We start from the raw sequence: 15,714 nt of genomic DNA, 5'->3' as shown, positions 1-15,714 counted from the left end.
ATCGACCAACATGGGATACAACCCAAAGTTTCGCTGCCCGCTGGAAAACAACTGGGTTTAACAAGTCAAGCATAATACTAGACCATAATTACATCTTTTTAATTTGTTTAATTTCTTTCATTTCTCGGTACTCTGTATTAGTTTTTCATCTAATATATCTCTGTTAAAAAAAAAAGATACGAAGCGCAATCAAGTTCGAAATCCATTCAATTCTAGAATTTTAAGTTTTAAACTCGATAAAAAAATTATTTTAGAAGTTTAACCTCTAACCCGGTAAAATAATTAAAAATTGAGCTCGACTCGACTCAATTATCTGTATAAATATTTAAAATTTAAATTAATTATTAAAAAATAAAAATATTATTATAAATATATATAATTACAAAAAATAAAAAATAAATTACTAAAACTCTATTAGGTTGCGGGCTTATCAGGCATGTAGTATTTTGATGCTCAAATTCATTTATATAATTAATTCAAGTAGTTCGAACTTAAACTCGACTATTTATTAATTCAATTGATTTCGAATATTTTTCGAATCAATCCTAAATAACTCGAATAGGTTCTGAGTGGATCAGATTAGGTTAATCACCTAAATAAGCCGCTCTGTTTCAAGTTGCTAAATAAGTAATTTTTATTTGTTATATGAATGTTTGAATTTTTTCATATATGAAGGGCATTATTTATATCTTTTCATACATGGAATGGTATATATACACATTTTCATACACGGAAGACATATATCAATTTATTTTTGAATAAATTATGCTAAAGTCCCTAAGTTATACCATAATTAACAGTTTGATACCTCTTGTTTCAAAAGTCTATTTAATGGTCCCTCAGTTTTAATTCTTTTAACTATTAGGTCCCTCCGTTAATTTCGACACTTATTTTCAAACGACTTGGTACCCCACCTTTTGTTTCGTGAACGATTTGGTGCTTCACTTTTAATTTTACTAAACGATTTGGTCCCTCACTTTTAAACGATTTAGTACATGAGTTTCAATCCGTTAAACGATTTAGTCCCTTAAATTAACAGAAGGATCTTTCAGTTGACATAATTAAAACTGAAGGACCATTAAATAGACTTTTGAAGTAAGAGGTATCAAACTGTTAATTATGGTGTACCTCAAAGGCCTTTAAGTAATTTGCTCGTTATTTTTTATATAGAAAAGGGCATAGTTGGACCACGAGCCGAACATTAAGGATATATTTAAATCATAACAAGTTCAAGGCGCCATGTTATATTCCACACAAATATAAAAAATAAAAAATTGGTGTTATTTAGAGGGACTCATTTGAGCTATTTTAAAAAATTTAGTGTGTTTCAACATCTTTTAAACTTGAAGGGCTACAGTGGTGTACTGTACAAACATTATAGTCGATTGTTTAATTCTAATTGTAAGAATTTGTGGGAATTGATCCTGAAAATCACTGAACTTTTAAGTTTTTTTGTTTTAGTTACTAAACTATTTTTTTTTTCATTTTGATCACTGAACTTTCATTTTTTTTATTTTGGTATTTTCCGGCCAAAAATGCTTAAGTGGCAGCCGAAATGAATTTTTTTAACCTAAAAACTTGCCATATATGCATTATTTGATCTAAAAACTCATCTTTAAAGTGAAATTATGTATATGTGATAAATTTTCAAAGTAAAACTTATAAAATCCGGCTGTCACATGTCAATTTCCGGCTGCCACCTAAGCATTTTTAGCCTGAAATACCATAATGAAAAAAAAAATAAAAGTTCAGTGATTAAAATGAAAAAAAAAATAGTTTAGTGATTAAAATAAAAAAAAAACTCAAAAGTTCAATGATGGCCAGAATCAATTACCCAGAATTTATATACACATTATTTTAAACAATTATTAAATAGAGCTTATTTTTATTTTTATATCTGTATATTACATTACATTCTCACATTTTACTAAATGCCATATTTTTAAACTAGTGGTAACAGAGGATAACATTTTTAAACTAATGGTAAAAGAGGATAAATTATAGTTATAATTTTAATTTTCTTATTCTATATGGATAATATTGTTATATTAATGAAAAAATTAAAATGAATTTGCAAGAATCAGAATGAATTTGCATAAATCAGAGTATGAGTTAGCCTATTTCATTAAAGAATAAGTGGGACTCAGTAATTTATCCAATTAGAAACCAATAACATTTTTTATATATGCTAGTGTTGCTTTTCGTGTTTCACACGTGGCTCATAGTGTGACTCGTTAAATTATCAAATAAAATTTAAAATAATAGTTAATTTGAAATAGTTTATCTTATTAAAAACTTTAAATGACTATTTTAATTGTTTAAAAAAAAATTAATTGGTACTCAAATTTTATAATAATAGATAATTTTAATAAAAAATATAAAATTAAAATTAAAATAGTAGTTCATTGAAATAGTTTACCTTATTATAATTCTATACAATTAAAAAATTATTAAAATAGTAATCATTAAATAGTTAAAGTAGTCTATTTTAATTAGTACTCTATAGTCTATATAAATATCTCAACATAATATAGTTTATTTTGTTTAGTACTCTAATTTATCTTAACATAATAGTTTATTTTAGTTAGTACTCTGATTTTAATAAATAATTAAATTTTATAAGTGAAAAGGACATTAACGTAAGTGTGCATGTTCCCCCCCCCCCCTCCATCCGTACTTTTATATATAGTATGGATAATTGCGAGAAGGGGATCAATTGTAGGAGAATTTAAACTCACGACCTAACAGTTTGCTGTAGAGCTGGCCACGGTTCATAACTCGTCGATTCAGGTTCGGAACCACCGGGTTGCGGTTCAAGAAAAAATAGAGCCAATGAAGATCCGTCTACGTGATGGTTTCGGGCCGGTTCAGACCCGACCGATTCCGGTTCCGAGTTCGGGGTGGTTCGAACAAAAATTAAGAATAAAATTAAAATTCAATTATTAAAAGCTAAAAAGAATAATTTAAAAATATAATATAATATTATAATATATATACAATATAACTATACAAATATATAATATATATACAAATCTATTAAAATTAAATAACTTTTATCGACGGGTTCGACCCTTAAACTGCCGGTTCCGACCCAAAACCGCCGATTCACGATTCAAAAAGTTTGAAACCGACCCGGAACCGGTCTTTCGACGGTTCAGGGCTGGTTTTAGTCTGATTCCGTATTTGACCGGTTGCGGACCGAATTTTACCAGCCGGTTGCGGACCGAATTTGACCGGCTGGTTCACGGGCTGACTCCGCCAATAGTCAGCACTCGTTTGCTGCTTAGTGTTTATAATATTTGAGTTATAGTTTAAATTATTGACATTCTATTATTTTAATTTAGTTGCTATATAGAAAAAATTCATCATTTTCTTTCTTTTATTTATTCGGGTACAGGGGAGTGGTTCATGTTTAAATTTTTGAATCGACTATTTTCTAATAGCTTATAATAAAAAAAAAATCCTTATATTTTTAAATTTGTAGATACTGCCAACAAGAATATATTTTTCTTAAACTTTTCTAAAAATCAGATTCAAAGAAAAATCAATTGCCGACAATGTATAAGAAAAACCTGTTAATATTTTAAATGAGTTTCAAGAGGGAAAATATGTCTTAGTTTAATTAGGACCACAAAACAAAATGAAACAAAATCTAATTTCTGTCTTTAATTTGTAAGAAATTGTAGATTTTCGATAAATCTGCATGCAATTATATCATCTATTATTTAATTAATGATTAACAAAATACTTGATTCTTTTTTATGAATAAAATACTTGATATTTAATTAATATTGTATAATTAACTATTCATTGGGCCTCTAATGTATATCAATAAAAAATAAATTTGATTTAATGCCAACTACTTTACAGCAATTTATGTATGCATAATGCAACTCCAATTAACATATTGTTGGAGAACAGTTGAACAACCTTTACCCCCACACAAGATTTTCAATTTATTTAAGTACTATTACCCAACCTCCTTTTCTTGCCTATTAATTTTCTTATGCTAAACTATACCTCCCTACTCTTTAAGGGCTAAACTCACAAAAATAAAGATCAACTTTAAATTTAATAATTGAGTAAATTACTCTCAAACTCTCATGTATTTTCATAATTCACAATTTTATTATTTTTATTTAAAAATTAAATGATATAATTATTCAATTTTATTTTCGTTAACATCTTAATCTTTTCATTTATCTTTTATGAGATTCAATGGCTTAATAAACTCAAATTTTTTTAACTTTTTTATTTTTTTAATCTATTTTTTTAAAAACTTTCTTACTTAAATTACTTTTTAAAACTAAAAAATAAAAAAAGTTGTTAAATCTTTATGACTGTGGTTTACCAAAACTGAATGAAAGGAGCAACATGTTAATAAAAATAAAAGTTGGGAACCATATCGTTTGATTTTCAAATAAAAAATACAAAAATGTGAATTATGCATATGTGGGAGATCTAAGAGTAATTTACCCTTAATAATTTTTGAATGGTCATAAGAGGTTAATTAGTTGAGTATGTATAAAATTAAAATCTCATTACCCTAAGTTTTAGGTGTACATTCGGCTCAAACCGAATCAAACTAAATTTGTTTATTTTTATATTTCAAAAATCAAATTGAAAGTCTCATTATTAAATAGAGGATTTCGTAGGGTAATTGATCATGACCATTACTGAACTTTTAAATTTTTTTATTTCAAGTCACTAACTTTTTTTTTCTTTTACATTGAACTTTCATTTTTTTTTTAATTTTGGTATTTTTCGGCCAAAAATATTTAGGTGGCAGCCGGAAGTTGACATGTGCCAACCAGATTTTGCTAGTTTTACTTTAAAAATTTATCACATGTATATAATTTTACTTTGAAAATGAGTTTTAAGGACAAATTATGCATATATGGCAGGTTTTCAGGCAAAGAAAAATAAATTTCGGCTCAATCTAAACATTTTTGGCCCAAAAACACTTAAATTAAAAAAAAAAGTTTAATGAAAAAAAATTAATGACTAAAATGAAAAAAAATGGAAATTTCAATAATAGTCAGTGATCCGGATTTCGTATAGAGAAAGTTTCACATAATTCTTATTTCTGAAAAAAACAAAGAAACAAGATGAATTTTTCTCATATGGATAACTAGGGGTGTGCAGTATTCGGTCGAAATTGAATTAACCGACCGAACCAAATCGAAATTTTAATTTGGTTCGATTTTTAGTTAATTCGGTTCGGTTTCGGTTTTCATTTTTAAAAAGTTCGGTTAATTCGGTTCGGTTCATTTTTGACTATGGAATTTTCGAATTAACCGAACCGATCGAAATAACCGAATTATATATATATATTAATAGTGTTATTTTTGTAATATTGTTTAAAAAAATTAAGGTAATTTTGTATTTTTTTAGGATTTAGTTACTAAAACCCCTAAAATTATACTTAAATTATAAATTAGCATTAAAATTATTATTTTTAATTTTATTTTTTAGTTTTAATAACTAATTTTAATAAAATTTAGTTATTTCAGTTCGGTTTCGGTTCGATTTCGATATAATTCTGTTTGGTTCCGAATTTGGAAAGTTCTAACATTTTGGATTTGATTAATTCGGTTTCGGTTCGGTTTTGGTGACCGAACCGACCGATGCAGACCCCTATGGATAACAACTAATTAAGGGGGGATGATTCAGGTCTGTAATTATTTTTGACTCCTGTTAGTCGCACTGTATACACAATTAACTTATATGTTATTCAACTTGCATATACATCCTAAAAAAATTGCATATACTTAAAAATTTAACCTTTCTAGCTAAATTTATATTAACTACATATAATATATTTATCAAATAATTCATAAAAAAATACGTTTATCAAATAAGTAATTCATTCACCATTTTCATACACTTTAATTGAATAGTGATTTAAAATAAATACAAAATATCAAAGTACTTTTATTACAAAAATTATTAAAAAATCATTAAATTCATATTACCATTGAGCACGTAATGATCGATTGAACAAGAGATTGACGCTTAATTTATAACTTTTTTTCATTAATTTTTCACCATCAGAGAAACTATACATGAGTTAATTATGGGTAAATTTTTAAAATTATAGAAAGAATATGAATAAAATTGTCTTTCAGTGGTTTATCATTTCATACATGAATAATCAATAGTATAGTTTTTCGATCACTTACGAATTACGATAGATTTGGATTAATGAATGGGAAGTTTAGGAGAATACCTAAAAAACTAAAATATTTGTAAATTTACCTCAAAAATTGAAAATTTATAAGCGTACCTAAAAAAATAAATATTTATTTTTTTACTCCGCAATTTATTTTTTTATTCCGCAGTTTCAAACGGTTTCAAATACAGTTTCTAATAGAGTTTCAAACGGTTTATAACGGTTTCATAAAAATAGAGTTTCAAACGGTTTCAAATACAGTTTCAAAAAACACAACTTGAAACTGTTTTATAAAAACGTTTCAAATAGAGTTTCTAATAGAGTTTCAAACGGTTTCAAATAGAGTTTCTAATAGAGTTTCAAACGGTTTATAACGGTTTCATAAAAATAGAGTTTCAAACGGTTTCAAATACAGTTTCTAATAGAGTTTCAAATGGTTTATAACAGAGTATTTTTAAAAAAAATTGACATCTTTGAAACCGTTTATAATACAGTTTCAAACAGTTTAAAAAAACAGAGTATTTTTACAAAATTTTTCAGAGTAAAAAACTAAATTTCGAAGTAAAAAAATAATTTTTTCTAAAAAAAAGGTAGACAAATAATTTTTCAAAAAATGAAGTATTTTTGCAAATATTTTAAAAAACGGAGTATTTTCTGCAAATTTCTCTTAATGAATAAGTAGCAAGCCCATGAATTGAAGCCTAGAATCTGAATCCAGACCAGGGTATTGCATCATCGATTTTGTGACATCATTAATAAAAAAATATAAAAGTACAGCTCAATAAAATATTAAATAAAAAAAAGCAAAATAAATTTATATATCTACACCTAGGTTAATACTAATTACTTATGGACAAAAGTATTAGTGCACCTCAATCTTTAAAAACGACCAACAAATCTCCTAATTTTTATGGCGCCGTCAATGACGGTTTTTATGGACGAAAATACTCCTAACATCATCCTTTTTTAGAGGCTGTCATGCCTTTTAAAAGAATAGCGGTGCACGTGTCAGTTGACACATCATCAATATCACATATATCTATAGTATAAAACTGAATCCTGAAATGAACAGTGTTCGATTATTCCTTTTATATCCCTGATATGTTTTTGTCGTTTTACAAGATAGCTTTAAATTGGACATGCCCTTTATGGAAAACTTCAATGCTACGTGGTTGTTTCTGTTAATTTTACCTTTTTATCCCTTTATTTGTTTTCTATTTGAGGCACACAGCCTTGCCCTTACTGTAAAAATAAATGTTGGTCCCACACATTAATTATTTTCTCATTCCTATTATATCCCTATCTCTTCTTCATAACATATAAAAATTTACCTACCCCTATTGGAAAAAAAAAACACTTGCACATTAGCAGGCATCCAAAACATAGCAATCCCTTATATTAATCATTAAGTAAACATTGCTACTGAAATTTGAATCTACCACTAAATTCAACTATAATTGTTTTTAATATGCAAACATATTATAATAAAAAAAAGAATTTAAAATTAATTACGAATAAATTTTACTTAACTGACATAAAACATAATATTTAGAGAAAATTATATTGAACATTCTTTGCTGATTGTTGAATAAATTTTCAAATTAAATATATGATTATGGTTTATAATAATACATTCAATTTTTTTTTTAAATTTCATTAATGAAAATAAGCTTACTTTCATGTAGAAAGACCACTCATTAAATAAAAAAATCAATAGATTAAAATAATAATAAAAATATTTTTTTTGTTGAATAAATAAACATATTTTTAATTAAATATTTGTAAAATAATTTTTATATAATATAATAAAAATTATTTTTTTTAATTATTTTTCCGAAGCGAAGCGAGGGTTTCGTACTAGTATCATATAAAGTTAACACATCAAAAAACTCCCAAAACTATTAAAATTTAGTTTTTTTTTAAATAAAAATCTAGCTCAAACCCATCAAATCCAAACCCAACCACCCGATTAACCCATCCATCACCGACCTCAACCTGCCGCCGCAGGTCGTCTTCTCCGGCCGTTTCTCTATTCTTGCAAGAACAAAGATGAAATTGTTCTTGAAGAACAGATTTGAATCAGTTCTTCAAAAACAAATCTCTATTTGTTCTTGAAGAATAGATGAAAAGACTTGAGAATTCGTCTTTTTAGACGAGCGCTGCTCGTCTTCTCTGGTGTGAGAAGACGATCGGAGGCGGCGAGGGTGGCGACGGCTGCGGGTGAGGTGGATGGGTTAACCGGCTGCACTCCTTGATTCTTTTGATTCGTCAAAAAAACCTTATCTTGTAAGAGTATGAAATATTTTAAAATGAACCGAAATAAATCAATCAATTTGATTCGAGTTTTTATGTTTAGTTGGTACCAATATTAGAGTGAAATTGTTAGCGCTGAAATCAAACCGAATTAGAAAAATTATAACTAAAACCAAATTGAATTTATCGGGTTAGTTTGGTTATCAGTTTTGTGTTAGTTTGGTAAATCTTTTAAAGTTGTAGTGATGAACACTATCAAAATCATGAAAAATTATAGAAAAACAGACAATGATTAAATTTTCAGTAGGATGCAATAAAATCTGGAAAATCAAGACATGTAGTTAATATTACTATAAAAGAAGGAGCCAATGGGCCAATAATTGAAGCATGAATTATTGAGAAATAGATATGGATCTTATGAATTTGATACACATAAATATATAATCACCCACTAAAATTTAATTGACACTTGATCAATACCAATAATAATAATAAAATAAAAGACAAACCCATCAAATACCTAATAAGGAACAACATGAAAACAATGAAGTAATTAAGATTTGTGGATGCATGACTTGAATAGAAAATTTTTAGGTCCTAGAGTCCAATTTGATGATGGTGCTGAGGTTCATTGGGTTCATATATTTGTTGGAGCCGGTCAAAATTTGTTGAACAATGATCCTGTTGGCTCTCTCTGATGGATGAAATGGATCCCAAAATGCATATATTTCTCTGTTAGGGCATAAGTTGGAGGCTGGAGTGCACAATCCTATTCCATTGTATGGTCCTTGCCCACAGCATGCAATCTTTGATGTTACAAATCCTGTCACAAAACAATTGCATTATTTTTAAAAAAAAAAGTATACGAAAAGAGAGATTTCGAATAAGAAAGTGGTTTAATCAGTATTTATCATATATTTTTTACTCATATCACTAATTGGACGTCCAACGAACAAAAAAGTTACTGGGTCGTATTTTTTTTATTACAAATATTTTTTTGCGATTAAGACGTACATGACTTACAATCTAAAATTTATATGAATATCCGGGTTCTGGTTGGGAAAACATAAAAAATGATAATATATACTTTTATAAATTAATATGGTGGGTCTTTTTCATATCTAGCATCAATAAAGCTGTGTGATGCTATGGGACCAATAAATCAAGGGGGTTCATTGTAAATGGTCCAATTGATTTCTCAATTTAATGCCTTTTGCTTTCTGGTCTCCTCAACAAGACGCTATTGGTCTACACTATTAGATTAAATTGCCTAAATGACATAGAAAATTAATACATGTTGCAATTTAGACGATGGTCCTCCAATTTCTAAAATTGCTTAAATAATGTAAAAAATAAATATATATTGCAATTTGTTTCTCTTCAACTTCTAAAAATTGCTCCCCAACATATAATGTATTTTGTGATTTGACCGCCCTATTATGATAATCACTGCCCCGTTACATATAGTCTAAGTGATTGATATGTTATATAACTTAAATGTTTAAATGTCAATTTTGATCATACATATAGTCTACGTGTTCCGAATATTATTATTCAATTTAATTGTTTAAGTTTCGATTTCGATCTCCATTGTATGTAACGTACCGTAAGCTTGTGGATTACTGACAAAATCCATGTTCATTTGGTAGGCATTTGCAGCTACAAAAACATCTGATCCAATCTGAGCATTGACTTCATTTATCATTTGTACAAGTTGTGGGTTGAACAAACCAGCTGCTCTTTGCAATTCAACTGAACATTCTCCATTTCTGCTCCTCATAGCTAGCTCTGCTGGAACACACCCCAGTGGTCCGGTTCCGGTCACCAAAACTCTACGTGCACCTAACTCGTACGTCCTCTACATTTAATTCAATAATCTCACGAATTAGTAACGTAAAAATAAATAATACATTTAAATATTTAATATATATATATAAACAAACTCAATGTGCACATGCCATACATAAAGGTCTTTAATATAACGTACAAACCATATCTGCCACATTAAAATTCGACATTAATATGTCCCCACTTTTCTTTTATTTTTTCTCCTACTTTTTTGGTCACATTGCTACACTGTGCTTCTAGATAGTAGTGGTACTATTTGATTGATATAATTGAATGATAATTATCTGTCTCATTGTGTAAGAAAATAGAAATTAAAATCTGACACTTCCATTCTTTTGTTAAAAGTATGAAGCACAGAAGCACCATTAAAAAGTTAAATTGATATTCAAATATAATAAATAAAAATAGAAGTGATTGAACGTACGAGGAGAATTTTCCGGTACTCGGAAATGAGATACACGACGTAATCCGGCAACGAGAATTGACGAGATCTAGCGGAGAAAGGCACCAAATAGTAGTTGTTGACAAAGTCATTACCCCCAAGAGTCATGAGGACAAGTGCTTGATTCACTAGTCTCTGAGTTTGCTCAGCTCCAATTAGAGCACTAACCCTTTGCTGGTATTGTTGGAAATATTGCAATTGTTTGTAAATTCTGATAATGTTTATCTGCATTAATTAAATAAGTTAGCAATTAATACATAAAACATTATTTAATTATATAACACATACCAAACTATCACTTTTCATGTTAATTTTGTATTTTTCTTGCTTATTAAAGAAAATATTTAGTTATATAGTTAAGTTAATAGGACAAAATGTTCCTAAAATTTTAATTTAAGACTTACAAATTGAATTCCAGTATCATTTAGTATTCCAATTCCGGCAGAAGCAAAATTGGCACCGACGAGTAGTGCTTGTCCAGTGAGACGTGGACTCAAATATGGCAATGTGGGTTCTGAGCCAATTGCCTCACCTTATTATATATAACATAAAATTTATCAATAATTAGTCTAAAAATAAAATCATAAATTTTAGCGCATTTTGCATAATAAAATGGAACTTAAAAATGTGAACATGAAAATGAAAGCATACTAATAAGGTCAGGAATGTTGAGGCCGTTAGAGAAACGGCCGGTGGGTCGATGAGTCGGATAATCGATCCCATAAGGCGGAGCGTCGGCACGGGCAGTGGTGGCAAGGTAGTTGTTGTTGCCATTATCAACCAAAGAGTCACCAAAAACAAAGAAAGCCCTAGCATCAGCTAAGTGAGCAACATTTGCTAGGGTTAAGACAAACCCTAAAATCACCATGAAACTTGAAGAGCAAGCCATCTAATTTGGTATTAGGAGGCTAGAAAGCAATAGTATTTGAGATGTTACTGAGTAGATGAATGAGCAAACGGTTGCTATTTATATAAAATGTGACTGATCTGCCTTTTTTCACTAACATTAATGGCTCTGTTCTACCACCAGAGAGGTTATAGATGAGGGCGGCCATTATAAGAAAAGCTAGTAAGATAAATACACCATAGTACATTTCAATTGTTCAGTAAGTTAATATGAATTAGACCTTGCAATTTGTGTTTGCCCGTCGTATACCCCTCGTATTTGTCATTAGGCTAAATACAATTACAACACGGCTAATAATCGTGTTTGATATATAAAACTCAAATATGATATGTTTATGATACAAGTTACATGACACGTATAAATATTTAATTGAACGTGTTATTGGATCAATCTAATTAAATTCACTTAATTATCTACATAATAAATTTATATCCATAATAATATAAAAGGCATCCATAACTTTAACCGGTTTAATAGATAAAACGTTTTGACACTCTCGTATGTTAATTTTATGATTGGAATAATTATATCCATAATTTATCTGGTCAGACGTGAATTGCTTATAATAAAGAAAAAGATCTGAAATTGGTAATTAAATTAAGTTTTGATATAATTGTTTCTATTTGTCAAATTTACTAATCAAACTGTTGAAGTTTTATTTTCAGGATACATCACTAATTTGATTAAAATTATGAATATATATGAAATAATTTTGCCAATATAATACAAAATAGAATATAGATAGTTAATTTGTACTATAATGTTTTTTTAATCAATCATGCATGACAGGACATGCACTTGCTCCACTGTTTATAACATTAAAATTTAGGCAAAATCCCTACCATTTTTATTCGCAAAGTCCCTACACCAAAGTTCGTCACGTCCGAGTCCTTGTATTTTGCAGAATCACATTTTGATATCCCTTTTTGTGTTTTTTCAGTTCCTCTATTTACAATTTGTGATTTTTCCGGTACACACAAAATGACTTAAAAAATCATAATTTATAATTTGAAAGACTGAAAAAACAAATAAGGTAAGTAGAGGGATTTTACGAAAAAGAAAAAAATACAGGGACTATCTAAATAAAAATGATAAAATAGAGAAGTCCCCGTATAAATTTTGCCTAAAATTTACAGCTTTTGCTGCATTATGTACTATTGATCATGATTTAACGGTGGAAATGGCAATGGTTGATAGGTTTAGAGATCAATGCTCCATTTGTATAACTACGAGGCAATAAAAGGAGTTGAATAAAATGAGCAAATTACTCGCCCCTCACGTTTGTCATAATTCACAATTTAGTACCTCTTATTTAAAAATCAAACGATTTGGTACGTTAGTGTTAATTTATTAACATAAGACCCTTCTGTTAAATATAGGTACTAAATCATTAACGAAATTAAATATGAGGTACCAAATTGTTTGAAAATGAGGTACCAAATCGTTTAAATAATTGAAACTGAGGTATCAAATCGTTTATATAATTAAAACTGAGGTACCAAATCGTTTGAAAGTAAATTTTAAATTGTTAATGAAACTAACAGAAGAGGCTTATTGTTTACAAAATCAAAGTTGAGGTACCAAATCGTTTGATTTTAAAACAAGAGATAACAAACTATAAATTATGACAAACGCGAGGGATCTTAGAATAATTTGCTCTAAAATTATTGAAGAAAAAATAATTTCTATTCTAACCAACAATTTTATAATTTGTGTCAATTTTATCTAATCAATGTCTAATCAATAAAAATTAAACATATTTTAATTATTTATCTTATTCTTGTGACTATTTATTCCGCAATTGTAGAAAATTCATTGAATTTAATATCTACCTAATTTCATGAAATCTTATATATATCAAAATTTATCATGAATTATTTTTTCAAATATGGACTAATTTATTATAAAAATAATTTAAAATATTGAACTGTAATGTATTTTTATCAATTAAACCATTCCTCTTTTTTATTTTTTGGTTGCATATAAATGACTTAAAATATAAAATTATTAGACCAAATTGATTTTTTTTATTCAATATGCATTTAAGGCTGAGTCATTGAAAAATACCTCACTTGTTCGACTTTTCTATTTACTGCTCAAACTTTCAAAATCATTAATTTAATTTAATTTCTCATTTTTTAATTTCAATTATAATAATTTTTTAAAATTATATAGAGTGGAAATAGGTTTAGATATGTTCATCACATTGCTGTATTTTGTTCTAGTTTATATTTTTATTATCAAGAATTTCAAATATAAAAAGTAAATTTGAATTTTTTTCACCTTAATTTAAATAAAGGCCTAATGCCTTAAAAAAAACTCTGACCTTATAGTCCCTTTTTGATCCTACCCTAACATTGAAAACTTGTTAATTTTACCCTAATTTGCATTTTATCGTTTCAATTGTAACCTAATTTTTTAATTTTTTTTCTAATATTTTTACTTAAATGATAAAATCATTCAATTAATCATGTTTAAAGATAAAATTAAATTCATTTCCATTTAAAAAAGTACAAATAATTCCTTTATTTTAAAAAACTAATTAAAATCATAATCAAATTAAAACTATTTTAAATTCTTAATTAATTTAACTAAATTTTAATTAATTTTAAACATGTACAATTAATAAATGCTATACATGGAGAACGTTTTTGAATTTTTTTCAAATGATAAAAACATCAATTTAATATGCAAAATAGGGTAAAATTGACAAATTTTCAACGTTAAAGTAGGATCAAATGAGCTATAAGGTCGGGGGTTTTTAAGATATTAGGCCTTACATAAATGCTATAGTTGAAATTGCAACGATTAAAATTGACGGTTTTGAAAGCTTGGACTACCAAAAAAAAGTCAAAATGATAGGGTGTTTTTTAATAACTAAACTTATATTTAACAGTTTTATTACAATATTTTGAATATATTAATTCATTTCACCATAAAACATAACTTATCTTTGATCAATCTATTAAAATTAGACAATTGAAGATATTGATACGGTATAAAGTGTTCATGAATTAGAGTCATGATCGTGATTTTTATGATCAGAGGAACATTTGATGATTTGAAAGCTTAGTTTTTTTTTTTTTTGAAAGTTATGAAAGCTTAGTTTTAAATAACTTTCTTTATTAAGGCAATTTGATGTGATGTATTAGCTGCCTAATTATTGTATAGGCTATAATTTAGAGACAAAAAGAATTTTATTTTCATTTATCGACAATTAAAATGTAAATGATGCTAAATCATGACATTGATACTCCAATCCACATCAGCATATATGCAACAAAATCATTGATCATCACCTATTTAATTTTTGTCATGATGAATATCTTCTTTTTCCCTAGTTTTAATTGGATATTATTGCTCTGAACATTGTATTCAATGGACCAAGAAAACGATACATATAACTATTCTGTTAAATACATTTAAAACTATAAATATTTGGCTTAAATTGACTCTTTTCAAAACATTTTCAAGTTTTGTAGCGACTAATTTTGGCATAAGAATATCTTTTCCAATTTATAAGTAAGTGATATGGTGATGTTAGGGCTTTTAAGTTCAATTCAAAAGTATATCACCATCATAACTTTTAATCATTTAAACAACAAAAATATGTGCTATACCTTTTTATCAATGGCTTATCCCCTTAAAATCCCCCCACCTTTTATCCCCAATTCATTTGTACCCTCACGTTGTAAAACCACCAAATATACCCAAATTATGACCTTTCACTTTCAATTGCACCCTCAAGCATTAAATTGACCTCTTTTCACTTAAAAAATATTCAAATCAATACTTTAAATTTTAGCATATATTTTAAAATAGAACTTAATATTTTATTTAAAACAAAAATAAACCTATTTTTTCAAGTGAAAAGAGATCAATTTAATGCTTGAGGGTACAATTGAAAGTGAAAGGTCATAATTTGGGTATATTTGGTGGTTTTGTAACGTGAGGGTGCAAGCGAATTGGGGGTAAAAGGTGAGGGTTTTTTAAGGGGATAAGCCTTTATCAATTAGAAAACTTCCAATATGCAAAAGTTATTGGATTATCTTTTAGAATATATTGGATCTTTGGCAAAAAATTTGTGATATA

The 15,714-nt window shown here is 27.7% G+C and overlaps 1 protein-coding gene across 1 annotated transcript; it reads right to left on the bottom strand.

Moving 5' to 3' along the window:
• Positions 1-8,805: 8,805 nt before the first annotated feature.
• LOC126674276 (GDSL esterase/lipase LTL1-like) lies at positions 8,806-11,675 on the bottom strand. Its single transcript, XM_050368704.2, has 5 exons — positions 11,367-11,675; positions 11,120-11,247; positions 10,698-10,940; positions 10,031-10,283; positions 8,806-9,248 (listed from the first exon to the last, which is right to left on the bottom strand). Exons 1-5 carry the CDS (start codon positions 11,602-11,604, stop codon positions 9,016-9,018), a joined length of 1,095 nt encoding a protein of 364 aa, XP_050224661.1. The 5' UTR covers positions 11,605-11,675; the 3' UTR covers positions 8,806-9,015.
• Between the last annotated feature and the right edge of the window lie 4,039 nt (positions 11,676-15,714).

This window comes from Mercurialis annua, linkage group LG3 (genome assembly GCF_937616625.2).
Source record: "Mercurialis annua linkage group LG3, ddMerAnnu1.2, whole genome shotgun sequence".
NCBI classification, from domain to species: Eukaryota; Viridiplantae; Streptophyta; class Magnoliopsida; order Malpighiales; family Euphorbiaceae; genus Mercurialis; species Mercurialis annua.
Note: the sequence above shows the minus strand (reverse complement) of the source record. Positions and strands in the feature narration are given on the sequence as shown.